The sequence below is a fragment of the Galeopterus variegatus genome, unplaced genomic scaffold (genome assembly GCF_000696425.1).
Source record: "Galeopterus variegatus unplaced genomic scaffold, G_variegatus-3.0.2 Scaffold5551, whole genome shotgun sequence".
Classification (NCBI taxonomy): Eukaryota; Metazoa; Chordata; class Mammalia; order Dermoptera; family Cynocephalidae; genus Galeopterus; species Galeopterus variegatus.
The window spans coordinates 63,626-80,499 of NW_007731662.1; the positions used below are offsets into that span (position 1 = coordinate 63,626).

The 16,874-nt window shown below is 33.7% G+C and overlaps 2 protein-coding genes across 3 annotated transcripts in view; both read right to left on the bottom strand.

Annotated features, from left to right (window-relative positions):
* The window catches only part of LOC103605031 (putative COBW domain-containing protein 7), a 14,198-nt gene extending 12,013 nt beyond the window's left edge, over positions 1–2,185 (bottom strand). Inside the window, 1 exon segment of the mRNA XM_008589613.1 lies at positions 2,079–2,185. Coding sequence (XP_008587835.1) covers positions 2,079–2,185 — 107 coding nt within the window.
* Positions 2,186–7,376: 5,191 nt separating this feature from the next.
* LOC103605030 (COBW domain-containing protein 1) overlaps positions 7,377–16,874 on the bottom strand; it is a 27,152-nt gene continuing 17,654 nt past the window's right edge. The window contains exons 7-9 of one of the 2 annotated variants that reach the window (XM_008589610.1): positions 12,489–12,535; positions 10,094–10,180; positions 7,377–7,431 (exon numbers count right to left, since the gene is read on the bottom strand). In XM_008589610.1, coding sequence (XP_008587832.1) covers positions 7,377–7,431; positions 10,094–10,180; positions 12,489–12,535 — 189 coding nt within the window. Of the gene's footprint in view, positions 7,432–10,093; positions 10,181–12,298; positions 12,358–12,488; positions 12,536–16,874 lie in introns of those variants that run through there. The other variant, XM_008589611.1, reaches the window with a different exon arrangement.

The window sequence follows — 16,874 nt, forward strand, 5'->3', positions numbered from 1 at the left end:
GGCGGGAGCGCTGCCGCGCTCCCAAGCGGCGCACTATCCAGTGCGCCACCGGGCCGGCCAAAGGGGCCCTTCATTTCAAAATTAGAAACATAAAAGCTTTGTATGAAAAAACTTAGTGTAGTACATGAAGTTGACATCAGGGAAAATGGGTCAGGGTGCTGAAGGGAGATTTTGCAACTTTGTACAGGAGTGGCCTGAAAGGATATACCTATTTCTACCAAAAAGCAAAAGCAGGCACTCTAACCTTACATAATTTACAAGGATTTTTTTAAAAAATAGGAATCACTCACATGTAATTCAGGTGTGCCAAACTTTGCCACCTTTCTCCTAACTGGAACTGAAAAGGCAAATGATGATTTTTGTCCAGGTACCCCAGAAATGTCTTTGTAATTTTAACCCATTATTCACTTAACCTAAAAAGGTGCTGGTCCAACACCAGAGGCTACAGGTAAAATGAATAGCTCTCAACTGAAATGACTTCTAGAATGACTCTGTCACTTTCAAGTTCACCTCTTTAAGTTTCAGTTTCCAAACTGAGAAGAAGATAACTGCCCTACGTATCCCACACTTCTAGGTGCTGAAATAATTCCAAACTTTTTTTTTTTTTTAACAAACTAAATGCGAATTTAAATTCTCCAATTTATAAGGTAAAAGAGGTCTAATAAAACACTATCATGCCCTATCCTCACATGTTACTTTACATGCTACTTTTAAAGTGGACAATACTAGAGACTGAGGGGGAACAAAAACTAGTTGAGAATAAAATTAGTTTTTAAAAACATGGCTAAGGCAAAATTGAAAATATATATAAGAATGGAAATTAGGCTTCTCAAGTATAGAACCACCCACCATGCATACCCTTCAGTAAAATAGCTTCACTAATTCAAAATGTCCAGAGAGGTGTCCATTCTCACGATCTTGCATGGACATATATGAGACTTAAAAAGGTACTCATGCAGCATGATTTGAAATAGCCAAGAAGTGGAAACAACCTAAATGTCCACCAACAGATGAATGGACAAAGTAAGTATGGTATATACATAAAATGGAATACTATTCAGCCTTAAAAAAGGAAATCCTGCCCTATGTGACAATGTGGATGAACCTTTAGGACATAATGCTAAGTTAAAGAAGCTAGTCACAGAAGTACAAATTCTTTATGATTACACTTGTATCAGGTAATTACAATAGTCAAACCCATAGAAGCAGAGAGTAGAATGCTGGTTGCCAAGGGCTGGGGACAGGGGGAAATGGAGAGCTGCTTCATTTACATGAGATGAATAAGTTCTAGAGATACCCTGTACATCATCATGCCTACAGTGAACAACACTGTATTGTACACTTAAAAAATTGTTGAAAGGGTAGACCTCATGTTAAATGTTCTTACCACAATTAAAAAAAAAAAAGATACTACTGATGTCCATGAATAATTTCTTCCCTTCCTTATCAAAAAGATTCCCCCCAGAAAGAGGCAGAAAACGGATCCATCACTAAAGGAAGGGGAAGTAAGGTGTTTGTGTGAGGACAAGATAAAATTTTCTATGTATTTCATGTATTTTTCCATTGAAAGAATATAATACACAGTGGTTAGCATAGAAATAACAACAATTAGTCTCTAAAGCTGACTATCATTTACACTATAATTTCTATAGGAAAATGCATTGTGATTTCCAAACAACCAAATAACAAAACTTTCAAGAATATAATCATTAAGAATGGTCTTGTAGGGCCGGCCCGGTGGCGCACTGCTACAGTGTGCCGCTTGGGAGTGTGGCGGCGCTCCCGCCAAGGGTTCAGATCCCACATACAGACTGGCCGCTCACTGGCTGAGCGAGGTGCGGGCGCAACACCAAGGGTTGCGATTCCGTTGCCGGTCCCGGTCCGGTACGGGCACGACACTGAGGGTTGCGATCCATTGCCGGTCACGAAAAAAGACAAAAAGGAAAAAAAAAAAAGAATGGTCTTGTATGCCAAATGAATGACAGGAAGTTTAAATCAAGGGTGCAATTGTGTAAATCATTTCTGTAACTGTGGAATAAAAAGAACATTACAATAAAACCAAAATATAGCAAATATACCTTATTCCAGAGAGATTGTCAAAGGCATGAAGATCTAATACATTAGAGAGATCAACTCTAAAAGAAAGAAAACCAATGTGAACAGTTGGAATTCCTGTGAACTACATCCAATTAGGAAAAAATCTCTACAACTCTTTTGCCAAAAAACGTAGGCATAAAGACTAATCAGCATATTATATTATTTTGGAAAATACACAAAAATGACAGGCAAGAAACAAAAAGGCTATTGTAAAACATTTTTATACATAAAATTCATAAAAATGGGTGAATGGCATAAGATGAAGGCAGAAAATTACTTAGTTATTGCTTCAACAAACTGTAGTTGTTTTATTACTTTCACCTGTATTTTCAATTCTAAAATTTATGGGCTTCTCAAACACATTTTTATAGCCCCCTCATCAGCTAAAGAACTGAAACTTTTCCAAGCAGCTTATGACTCAAAAGATGAAACAAAAGAAATGTCAAACAAAAATAACATAGTAGTATAGGTATTACTTTGAATACCCTTGGAATTTTTGCATTTCTTTTACTCCCCCTCCCATGATATAACATGTAATACAAAATACAAGGAGCTGAACAACTGATGTATAAATATTAATTCATTCTATGTTGTTTGATTTCATTCATTCAGAATGAGATTGCACATAGACAGAAACTCCCCAGTTAGTGCCCTATCTGAATAGACATTATTTCTCGTAGAATTGGTGATAATTAGATCTTATTAGGAATGCAATTGTTTTAAATACACAAAAGTAAATTTATAAAGACTGGTGATTAAGTTCCAATTTTAAAATAAATCCATAAAACAGCACAGTGATTTCTCCACAGTGAAAGCTAAAATGAAGGAACATTTAAGACAGAATGACAGAAGTATAATTAAATTTCAAAATTAGACTCCAGAAGCTTGCCAAACATTTATGAAATTTTCTCACGAGGGAAACAAAAACTTTGTCTGTCAGGTTCGAGATTTCTTTGAAATGCACAAACATGTAAAATAACACACCTCCTTTAACTGAGGACTGACCAGCTGTGCCTGCTTTGTTCATTCTCAGCGGTCTACCACATACTCAGTACTTGTGGCAACAACACTCTATTAGATTATGAACGCTTATCTTGGCACAAGACAGACAAATTCTCATCTTATTCAAAAAAGAATACTCCAAAGGTCTGTGTTAATAGACTGTAACAACACTTCAAATTCTGGACATTCTAGATGTGCAGAATTAGGAAAATGATCAAGCAAAGAAATAAAGGTCCCATGAAGAAATTTCTGAATATCAATTTACACTAAGAGACCAAAGTCTTAATATTAAAAATATTTCCTTTTTCACCCTCACAACTGAACAAATATATATACTGACAGGTCACAAACGAATGAAGTCTCCCCCTAAGTTTATTATCTTCACTTTACAAAATAGCTTAAAGTTTAATAAAGTTTCACATGCCAATTTTGTGAATATCAAATTCAGTTTGAAACATAAACTACTAAATAAACTACTGTTTCACTGTGACAGTGTCCTTGAGAATACATATCATTTAGAGATAATTCTGCTTTAAACCCAGATTCTTTTGATACTTCCCATACAGACAGGATCAATAATAGAGATGTACAACAAATTATACTCTGTGCCAAATTCTCAATGAAGAGTAAAAGAGGAAAACCTCTAAACATCCAGATGAAAGTTTCTATGAACTTTCCCCAAATCTAGTACTGCCATGAAAAAGAAATTCTTCACTTATTCAAAGCATATGACCAGAAAACTAATTTCCATGACATCGAATGTATTTAATTTACTCCTTTGGAGATAAAAACAGATCTTTTCCAAAACATTAAAATAGAAAACAAACGAATAAATAAAAAGACCAATCCATCATTTAAAACCAGAATAGGAGAACAAAGTAAACAAAAAGAGGGAAAAAAACCTTCAAAAGTACATTTTTTCCCCCTAATTTCTTGAATGATCTATATCAGGAGTACCTTATCTTTTTCCTATGAATAGCTACTTTCAATTTTCCCTATGTCTAAAGATTGCTTTAAGTAGCCTAAGATCAGGAACAGGAGAAGGAAAAGGAAGAAGGTTTTAGCTCTCCAAGGCAGGAACGAGAGTGCAGCTGCTACTCTAGGGACACTAAATAATCGTCTTTTCAAACTACAGTGAGTCTCACAAACAGCATGCACCACCCAATTCCAGGTATACGAGTTCTAGATACTAATAGCTCAGCCCTGAACTCTAGAACTAAGTTTCCAAAGGTCTTTGCCAGTGGCACCTCAAACTTGAAAATGTTTTACAAAACTGAACTAATCATCTTTCCCAAATCTACTTACACCACCACCCGTCCCAAGTTGCTCCTCCTTCCTGTATGTCCTGTACCTCAGAAAATAGTCCCAGATTGAATCCACCTCCCAGAGTCATACTGCTTTTAAAATCCTTCACTAACTCCTTGTTGCCTGCAGGAGAAAAATCCAAACAATGCATCATGGCATCCAAACACCTTGTGGTAAGTTCTCTACCTCCTCGGTCAAACCACTTTTTCTCTCTGCTACATAACGCCACCTCTTTTAGCCATTCTAAAATATTTACAGGTCCCTGTAATACAAAGTCTTCCTTATACCTGGAAAGTCATTCCCACTCTAGTCCAACTGAAAAACGTACTCATTCTTTAAGACTCAGGTCAATCATCACTTTCTTAGCCAAAATTTTCAAGATTCTTCATGAAGAGTTCAGTAGTCATTCCTCTATCTTCCTATTCTTATAGTATCCTGTGCATTTAATATTCCTGTTATGTTAATAATGTTTAATACATTGCTTTGTGCTTATTTCCGTTTCCCCCAAATGACTGATCTCCTTACAGGCAGAGCTTTTGCCTTATCCATTGCTTAAATCCTCAACATGCTATAAAATCCCCAGAAGCCAATAGAATGTTCAATAAATAGTTTGTTGAATTGATTATTGACTTCTGTTCAGTTCACTTACATCTCTAAAATTTAAAAAAAGTGCAGAGAAAATAAGAATGGCACATCTTCTAATCTTCCACTCCTGCCGCTGAAGGCCTTATCCATTGCTTAAATCCTCAACATGCTATAAAATCCCCAGCAGCCAATAGAATGTTCAATAAATAGTTTGTTGAATTGATTATTGACTTCTGTTCAGTTCACTTACATCTCTAAAATTTAAAAAAAAGTGCAGAGAAAATAAGAATGGCACATCTTCTAATCTTCCACTCCTGCCGCTGAAGTCTATGTGGTCCACTAAAACTTCCATTTGCCTCTAAATCAACTTCAGTCTTACCAGACAACGCTACACACTATTCTTATTCCTTAATCTTAAATACTCAAGGTGAGCCTTCTTCTATTCATGCTTATAGCAGTTTTGCTATTGTCAGCATTTGTCATCCACAAAATATGAAAGGGTTTAAGTTAAAAAACAAAACAAAACAACAAAAAAGCAAAAAATAAAACAAAACTTCTATCAGAGTGATTTCAACTATTTTGTTAAAAACCAAATTTCTAGTTTCTAAACAGGGAAGCTCAAGTTGCTATGCTTCAAGGAATCTTGAGAAATATAAATATTTCTCATGAAACATAAGATTCATGACCCAATATTAATAATTCTACTATGAATGTTTGATCTACACTGAAAAAGAATCTGATTCGACTTCAGTTTTCATAGTAGGGAAGTACTGTTTCAGCAAGTCCCTAGATTTTCAGATGCACTGGCAAACACCAGATATTGAAGAAACAGAAGAAAAAGGATTTTATTCACTTGTTCATTCATCCATTTGAAGTAACAAAAATTAATCACTGCATGTTTACTGTTCTATAATATAACAGAGCAAATTAAAGAAATGTAAAAATGTCAAATAAACAAAATCTTTACATCATAAACCAATCAAGATAAAACCTTTATTCAGGACATGCATTATTTCCAAAATGAAATCTAACAAAAGAAGAAAATTAACTTTAAGATGTTTGTAAATATGAACTAAACAAATGTTACTATGACAGAAACAAAGCTATTTACAGATAAGATTTTTAAAAGTTTACTTAAAGCTTATTTAAGTATTATGCAGTTGTTGGTGTGTCTTTTGTAAAGAAAAAAATTAAGAAGGAAACATAGAATGCAAAAGCAAGATGACACACTGAGGAATGGCTCATGGCATGAGTTAGATTATTAGATTTTCTACAATGGAATTTGAAATGCAGGGAGCACATTCGGTGTATGCTTGTAGAGGACTTACACTAGGGGCATTCTTCTGCCACCTCTGCTGGCAGATGAGTGGCTCCTGAGAATGCATACCAAATTAGTACCCCAGCTGTTGACATGCATATAAGCAGCTGCTGCTATTACTGCCTAACACTTAATGGTAGTCTGTCAGCACCTCTAATCTCTGCCATAGCAGACGAGCTACTCAGCTAAGGCCTCTGCTGTCCTTCAAGAAAAGAATCTCTCAACTAGGGACTGGGTGGCACTAGACTGCCAGCTGCAAGCCTCAGAGTTGCTGGCTGCATGATGCTGGGTCTATCAGCTGCTGAGCCATTCTCACCAAAAAATGAGCTTAATAAAATACCCCCTTATGGAAATTTTCTGAATCATGATCATATTCAATGGTAAACAGAGTTCAATCTACAAAAATACATTTTACAGCTGTTTAAAGAGAACATCTACTTTGTACAATAATGCATATCTGTACAAACAGAGCAAAAAGAGAAGAAGCCAAAGGAAATGGAAGTCAACATTTAATAAAGAAATGTATCAGAAACATAAAAATTCCATATTATTTTAACATGATGTATTTTTTTGCAACTATGAAATGCTAAGAAAGTTTTTAAAATATTGAAAAGCCATTTAAATACCTCAAATTAAGATAAGATTCCTCAGTATACTTTTTCAGATTTCTGTACTGAGTTACCCTCTTGAATGGTTGAAAGTCCTATGTTTTCTTCTTCATTAAGCAAAAGCACAGTTACACAGTGTTATCATAGTTCTGTAGTCTTAGTTACAAAGAGAGGCAAATGTATTAACTAAATATGCCAAACTAATTTATAAAGAGCATTCAAAACAATATTTTTGTTCCCTTTTTAAATACACCTGTATTTTCTCATATTAAAATCAAGAGTATCAATTACTTAATGTTTATTAATAAGTAAAATTATTTGTTGCTAGTATTAGTAATAGCTTCTTAAAAGTACCTTGATCTCTGTGTTTCTAAAACTTTTCCTAGTCCATTTATTGATCTGAAATAAATTTAAAAATGAGAAAGGTAAAATTATTTGTTGCTAGTATTAGTAATAGCTTCTTAAAAGTACCTTGATCTTTGTGTTTCTAAAACTTTTCCTAGTCCATTTATTGATCTGAAATAAATTTAAAAATGAGAAAGAGAAGGTAAAAAGTAAATGTTATTTTTTTTTAAAAGCACACAAAACATATCTAAAACAGGAAATAAGCATACACAAATATATCTGGAGCTAGAAAAAAATTAAAAATAGAAAAACAAAACTTACATTTTTTTATAGTTTAACTCTTCTTTTCCTTCAAACCATAAATCAGGTATATAACACTCATGCATTAGGAAAACATGATATGCAAAAATGTGCACAACTTACAGACTAGGGGCTACTTTGTGATTTATAAAAAGACTCTTCACTTTAGAAAAAGTGGTTCATAAAGTGCTAGTAAGTCTAGTGTTGTTAAAATGAGTAAGCACTCAAAATTTTTACTGATAGACAGTTTTTTCCCCAGGCACATATTGTGGAAATAGCTAGAAATAAAAACCTGATTACAAGTGACTTTGACCCCACCTTCTCCTCAGTATTCACACTAAGTCACAAATCTCAAGTTCCTTTATAAAATAACTTCATCAGTTCCCTAACAAAGCTCTCAGCCCATTATGCCTGTTCTCCCTCTTCTGATACTAAATTAATGAAATATGGTTCCCTTTGTATGGCACCGAAAAGTACTGGTTAAATCCTTTTCAACATACTGTGCACCTCATCTATTTATCTTTATGTCATTAATTCCATTGTCCTCAGGGTTACCTGCCTGAGATATCTGCTACTTGTTCAAGCTTGTTCTCATGGGCAAGGCTTCCCACATGCAATGATTCTGAGGTAAGGCTCTCTACTATTTCTTTTAATATTTTACAACATTTTTAACCTTCCCTTTTGAATATACTCTGTAATCTGATGGCTATTTCCTCTCAAACATGTTTACCTTCTTTCAACTCCCCAAATATGATTCTGAATCAGTCACAAGTCTGATGTACAATGGAGGTAAAAAGTCTGAAAGACCTGTTGGTTATCAAACTGCTTCTTCCAAATTCTCTTCTGGCATATTGTAAAGTACAGGCTGGCAACAGGCTGACCAAGAGTCAATACTGTCAGTTTCAGAGATCCAGCCTAGACAGTCAATATGGGGATATATAAACCAAGTAGTAATAATCACTCCTTTATGCCAAAAATGTTTGCTAAATAGATTATGTTCTTCCTAACAATCATAATGGTGCACAAGATTTTGAAAAGAGAAAGAAAATTTAGAACACCAATGTCAAAAGGAATAAAAGAAGTAATCTCCATTTATCACTTTTACCTTTCTAGACTTTTCAAAAATATCAGCCATCTTTCTCTTTCTTCCATTTTTTTATTCACTGTAACTTGAACTTACTACGTAAGCTAAGAAAAAAAGTCTACATTATAAGAACGATAATAATAGCTAATAGAGCACTTACAAAGTTTACCAGCATTGTCTCACGTAATATTCAAAGCAAATTTATAAGATATGTATTATTCCTGTTTTACAGATGAGACTCAAAAAGGTTAAATATGTTCTCTAAGAACACAGTAAGAAACAGACCAAAGATTAGAACCCAAGCACATTCCAAGGTCCATGATCTTAAACATTATGCAACATTACCTACCCTCCACATAGAGACATTATATAATTTCTATAGTAAAGTCTAAGGACATTACTATTAAAGTAAGACTAAATATGAAGAAAAGTATGAATTTCTTTCTTCTGCAATCATAAATCATTGCAAACAATCTCCTTACAAGCCCTACCTTTACTGCTTCAATTTATAACATATACTACATGAACTGACATGACAGATTCAAAATCTGTTAACAGAAGTTATAAATACTAAAAATAGCAATTTTGAGCCATGATGTACAAAGCTTTGCATATATTAAAGATGACCAATAATAAAAGCTACTGTCTCTTTTCATATGGCATTTATTAGTCTGGGTATTAACAAAATAATTCCAAACAAAGTCCCTGAACTCAAACCTCATTTGAAAAGTCCATCTTTGTTTTCAAAAAGAATGGGAGTCTCCAGAACAGTCAATAAAATGACTGCTGGATCATGTAACACATATTTGAGTATCATTCATACTGTCCTATGTTGATGAGCCTTGGCCATGGATACTGAAGATAATAAAGCAAGCTGGAAGACAAGGCACAAAGGTACAGTTGACAGTTAAGGAAGACATAAAGTCATTGAGAATTAAGGGAAAAATGAGACCCCCTGAGTCAGAGAAGACTTTATGGTGTGGGGGGAGGAGGCAGGTGGAGAATAGGCTCTACAGAAATAAAATGGCTAAAATAAATATTAAAAAACAGAGATGAAGAAGAAATTTAGGGATTGGCAGAGCAAGGACACGTTATGAGTAAAGGGATCTAGCAAGACACACCCAAGAAAAAGTAAAGTAACCATCCTGGGTAAAGTTAGGGAGGCTTCATGTTGGGAAAGAGTCAAAGAAAAGACAGGAAAAGAAAGTTGAAGTCAGACCTTGAATGTCAGTCTACAAATTTTGAACTATATTCTGCAAGCAATGGGAAATAATTTTATATATTTCTATTTACACAACAATTAGCCAACAATAACATATGTGATTCCCTAATGGTCTTGAGGCAGCTCAACCTCGAAACTTAAGTTTCTACAGGGCAATGGTTATGGTAAAAATATTTGTATAGAACACTTAGGATTTGTAGGTACTCAACACACTTATAATTTTGTACCTAATGGTTGTTCTTAATTTGTTTAAATCCTCTTCTGGAACCAAGTCTGTTTTATTGATAAGAATGATATCTGCCACAGCAACTTGCCTAAAATAGCAAACAGAGAATAGATGTCAAAGAGAAATGTTAAAAATTAAAGATAAATAGAAACACCTCATTCAGATCAATACGTCAGTTAAGAACTATATAGTACTCTAAAGTAGTGATTCTGTTTTCTTTTTTTTTTTTTTTTTTGTGGTTGCTGGCCAGTATGGTAAACTAAACTCCTGACCTTGGTGTTTCAAGGCCACACTTTAACCAACTGAGCTAATCGACCAGTCCCAGTTTACTCTTAATCTATCTATTCTTCAGATACCATGGATGAATTGTATTCATCACTATATAAACTCAGACTTCCCATTATTCATCCAAAAAAGTATTTACTAAGTGCTTTCACTTGCTACTCTGGAGTTACAAAGATAAGTTGAAAACAGTTTACAATCAAAAGGATGACTGTCAACTCAAGTTCAGATACCCAATATGATAGATTTAAGGAGAGTCTACTTACTAAAATATTTCTTGTAATAGTTACCATATTTTCAAAGAAATATGAAGAACAATTTCACTTAACATTAAACACTACATTAGTTTTTTTTTAAAAAAACTACACTTCAGAAGATATATCAGGATCTTGCACAAATGCCTTCTTCATCACTACAAATACACATTATCTCTGTAAAATAGATACACAGAAATTCAAGTTAAAGAATCCAGTTGACAATGTTATTTAACAAGACAGATTACTGTAACTAGAAGTTCTATTTATCTATTATCAGGAGTAGTAAAGCTGAGGGTTCTTTCAATTTTCCTCAGTTCTTCAGGAAATTTTAATCACTAGACTATTTGCTTCTAATCCTAGTCTTATGCAATATCTCAAAGAACACAACCAAATTCTCAAAACCAAATTAACTTTAACTCACTGAAAAGGCAGGTTTCAACAATATGTACATCACAATCCCATTTTGTTTTTAGGGGACTTTATCTGAATAAAAACTGAATGTACTTATCTCAAAACATAAACAGTTGCAATCTTTAAATTGGAGGACTTCTGTGTTTAATTTTCTTTTGGGTTTTATAACATTTTGCTATTCTCTATTTGGCTATTTATATTTTCTATAATAAATATATTTTCATAAGGAAAACAGTTACAGAAATATTTAATTCTAATTTGAATCATAATAATATATCAAATGCAGTGTTTAGGCAGGATTACAAAACAATAGAATACCATACTCCAGAATAATAGGGAATCAACTGCTTGCTTGTAGTCTTTATCATCTATGTCTGGATCATCTGTAGCAAATCCCAGGGGCCTCACTCTTAAACCCAGCAGCATATTTTGTGACTGTAATCTATCTGCTTAGGATAGACAAACTAATTTAAATATTTATAAGTTTAAAAACACATCAATTTGGAAAATAAAAGGATTTAAATCAAAAATGTTTTAAATGACAAATTAAGACTTTCCATATTTGTTCCTCAATTGTTATAAATAACAGTGAACACTGAAATCAAATGAACTACTGTGAAAGACAGTTAAGCGAGCCAACTATTTTTTATAATAATCGTCAATCTCAAAGAAATTGTATGAGAACAAGAAAACATTTTTAAATGTTACTATTTCACACATTCCTCACAACTGAAGATCTCCTGTGTCTAGCACTCACTCACTTTATGCTACAATAAAAATTAGATTTTAGGTAAAATTTTAGTTATCAGATCATTACAAACACAGTAGTCCTCCCTTATCCATAAGGGATACGTTCCAAGACCCCCAGTGGATGCCTAAAATCCTAGATAGCACCAAACCCTAAATATAATAAGTTTTTTCAACCTAATAACTGAGACAGCTACTAAGTGACTAATACGTAGGTAGAATTGTTCCAAGACCCCCAGTGGATGCCTAAAATCCTAGATAGCACCAAACCCTAAATTTAATAAGTTTTTTCAACCTAATAACTGAGACAGCTACTAAGTGACTAATACGTAGGTAGAATATACAAATGTGGATATGCTGGCCAAAGGGATGATTCAAGTACAGGGAAGAAGGCAGCACAAGATTTCATCATGCTACTCAGAATAGCACACAATTTAAAACTTATGAATTACTTGTTCCTGGAACTTTCCATTTAATATTTTCAGACAGCACTTGACCAAGGGTAACTGAAACTGCAGGAAGCGAAACCGCAGATAAGGGGGGACTACCGTAGATAGCAATATTTCACCTATGGGGAAAAAAGACAATCAATTTTCCTTGACTATGTTTTTAAATTTTTCAGCTTGTTTTGGGTTTTCATATTAATGATTTTCTCTTTCCAAATAGCCAGCAATCAATATATACTTTAAATATGAATACCTCGTAGCTTCATTGATAAGGCCATCAGGTTTTTCTTCTGTTAAGTGCTAAACAAAAACAAAGTTTGAAAAAAGTTACTACTTAAGTGCTAAACAAAAACAAAGTTTGAAAAAAGTAACTTACACAAAATCTAATATCAACACAAAGGATTTTACTTTAGTGACTTCTTTCCTGCCTCTAACAAAGATTTCAACAAGTTCCATTACTCTATACACAAATCCAGAAGAAATTCAGAACTAACTTTTCTATCTGAAAGCATTTTTCCTCCCCATTAATAATTATTTTTCTACAATGAATCTGTAACTTTTGGTGGGGTGTGGGGTGGCGAGGGAGGCACTGCAGGGGAGAGAATTTAGGATTTTGTACTCACGTTTTCTTTTTCTTAAAAGGAAAATCCCTCAGATTTAAATAATGTCACAAAAACATAGGAAATCATAGATTTGGAGCATTTTCCTTTTTACAAAACAATTCTTGCTCTAAATATTCATTATTACTTATTTTAAAAAAGGGATAACCACTGAAACTGTACTTTCTTAAAATCTAATATACTTCCCTCCATTCCTACCCACATACCTCATGCCTCACCCCCAAATCATACACAATATATCCCAGTACTGGGCCCTTCAAACTCCCTAGAAAAAAAATAAGCTGTGGGAAGGACGTGGCCTAATTATGGGAATCACACAACTTGTACAGTATTATATAAAAATTGCTCCATGCCAAAATACCAATTTTTACATTTTTTTCATAATTATTCTTATCATGAGGGTGTAACAAGTCCTATTATTATATACTCTGCTTCTAGAGAATAAAGCTGTTACCAGACCCTGGAATATCACCTGGCATACATTCTCAACAAATAATTGTTGCATGAATTGCAGTTAACACCCTTATTTGTTGACATAGATACATCAATGTTATTTGAAATATGCTATATAACATGCAAGCAACAAACCTCTTTCCACTGAGTGATAAATCTACTTAACAAAGATACATTGTTAGCAAGGCATCTGCCTCTGAATGATCCTGAAATATTGAAAATTCTTTTTTTTGGAGGCTTGCTGGCACTAGGACCTGAACCCATGGCCTTGGGGTTATAAGGCTGTGCTCTAACCAACTGAGCTAACCAGCCAGCCCATGAAAATTCTTTTTAAAATCTGAAATGTTTCTCAAGATATTGTACTGTTGACCTTTAGGAAGCTTTTCTTACATATGAATTTGGGGGTATTGGCCATGAGTTGGTGAAGCATAAAAAAGATATGACAGAAGAATTAGAGATTTGTTTTTGAATTTCCACACATAAATGGATCTACCAAAATGGTAGCTTTACAAAGTAACTCACACTATTTTGAATGCATTTATTTTTCTAGAGGATTAGAAATCTTCACTCAAAGCTAACTGGGGTGAACTAACATTTTACTATCTCTAGGCAGTCAGAAAGTCTCAAATATAAAAGTTAAAATCACCCAAAATAAAATTCTGCCAATATGTACAACTCATATTAAGACTATGATATGCAATAATCATACATGATTATAGTAGAAAAGATAAATGCCCTGTTCTATGCACATATTGAGGCTATATGAACATAAAAAATTAATAAATGCATAATAATGTTTATTTTCTCTGGATGTCAGCCCAACATTTTTCCCTTAGACAGCTATCTACCTCCTCAAGTAAAACTTTGCAAAAAGATTAAAACCAATGTCTGGTATTCGAAACAACACTCTTCAACAATACATTACACACCATTTGGTCATTAAGTCAACTGATTTCCATTTATAAAATAAAAACAAAATGGAAATTTTGACATTCTATTCTGCCTGTATAGGCATATGAAGGAAAAACTTTTTGCATATCATATACAAGCCGAAAGGATTTGTCATCTCTGCTTAGAGACTATGGCTTTTGCTTACATATCAAAAAAGACAAAAATAATTTTGGTACTAGTTAATCCAACATATTCATAAGATTAAAGTTTAGACCCCTTACTTAGCCTACCACAAGAAACAAAAAAAAAAAGGAATTGGTGGGGGGAGTTGGGGGGGAGGGTGCAGTGAGATGTTGGTCAAAGGGTACAAATTTTCAGTTATGCAGGATGTATAAGTTCTGGAGAGATAATTACAGCATGGGGACTATAGTTAATACTACTAATATTGTATACTTCAAATCTGCTAAGAGAGTAGATTTTAAATGTTCTTGCCACACATACCAAAAAAATGGTACGAGGTGGTAGACATGTTAATTAGCTTGATTGTTTCACAATGTATTTCACAATATAAGTATATCCAAACATCATGTCGTATACCTTAAATATATATAATTTTTATTTGTCAATTATATCTCAATAAAGCTAGGGGGAAAAAAGAAACAAAGGAACCCTTTGAAATAACACCATGTAGACAACTTCACTAAGGACTGTATAGTGTCCTTTTCTGCAGAAATAAAGAAACAAGCTGGACCAAAAATAAAAAAAAAAAAAAGAAAGGAAAGAAAAAACTATCTTAGAACACACTGGCTAAGAAAGAACACTGTTATCGACCAAAGTGGAAATATGACAAATATCGACAAAGATGTCAGATGTCATTTTTTTAAAAAAGCAGCAGGAACAGCTATTTCTTTCAAATGGATTGGTTATATACCTAACACTATTTAAGCTTTTAAAATAATTATTGTATAATGTCAGTCTTTTTATTTTTCTGGCCTTTTCCAAGTCAAACTGTTTTCTGACTGAACTGTTTTAACAGCTTGTGTAATATAACAGAAGAACCAAAAAGAAACCTCTCACTTGACCTTTTATGTGTAACTTCATTTATTGATTCAATTGCATTAAATGCTGTCACTTTTGTAGAACTGAAAAGAACAATGTCAGTAGTCTGGGTGTCAAGTCCTGAGAATAGAGAGCTGTCATTTTAAGTTGTCCAATTCTTTGCCCATGATTAAAAAATGAATATTTCAGATCAATGGGTGACAATCCCATTAGAGTGATAGCCCATGATATCAATTACCACTTCAGTTTCAATTTGGCTGGCTGGCCACAGGGTACCATTTCTCAGCTTTACTTGTGATGGGCTGGCTCTGTGAAGCATGACACCCTTAAATTGCTGCCCATTATCCAAGTGTCATTACTTGTACTGCCTCAGAATTCTCTGAATTACAAGCAGCTACTGAGGTCAAGCTTTGCAACCAAAGGAATTGGACAAGGTGGCAAATTCCTTATATAAAAGCAAAGTTATTTATCTGGCATCCAACTTAGAAAGTCTAAAGTTTCCATTATCCTGACAGTATGTCAGTTTTGTGCAGGTATATTGATTTAATAATTTAAGAGGTTTTATAAAGGTGGCAGGGGGTTAAATGTTTACTGTGTTTGCATTATTCAGAATAGTGCTTTGTTTTTTTTGGCCTCTATCATGCTGATAATAGATTCTATTTAACTCTTCTCCATACCCAGCTTTACATATAAAATTATTCCTAGAATCATAAAATACACAGAGAGTTTGACTTTGGGTATGGCATTTAAAATCAATCAAAAGAAAAAATAAAATATCCTAGCTGCTCTCTATCCCATAAATATCCCAAGCTCAGTAGTAAATTTATAGAGGAGGTGAATTCAAACATACCTATAATAAACATCCAAAATGAAAAATTTGGGCTTTTTTTTTTTTACTATCTCCATGAACATTTTGCTAGGAATATAATGATTTCAGAACAGTTATTGAAGTATTTCTGAGCAAAGTATTTGGGACTTTTCTTTGATTCTTAAGACTATTCATAAATTTATATTTTAACTCTAAAAAAGGAATCATCTTCCAAACTTCTCAAATTAGGGTGCGCTATCTCTGAGGGAACTGAAGGGCCAGTGAAGGGGTATTGGTAGCTATTTGACAAGCCTGACTTATCTTTCCAAAGCATGATTTCATTGAAGATTTGGAAGAAAAACAAACTTTAAAAACAAGTTCAGATATATTATGGAGGAGAATACAAAACTGACACAAATTTTTAAACACTGAATTTAAACTTCTAAGAACTTATTACTTTGGGCCCTATCTATATCTCGATTGAGATGGACATGGGGATGCAGGATTTCAGTCTCGGCTACCTTTAGTGATATTTCACTTGAGAAACTGAGAAACACTATTTTACTTTATGCAACAACACACTTCGATAGATCTTACTAAATGCATTTTATAAATTGAATCCCATTTAAATGCATCTGAGGACCTTACTACTTAAAAATATTCAAAGCAGGATACCTTTTAATGGAGTTCCTCCTCACTATTCCTACCTACAAATTCTGATTTCTTCAACATAAGGCAGTATTTTTTAAAAATTCATTTCTAGCTTGTGTTTGATGGCAGTTAAACAAGAAAAATACGATCTCATTTG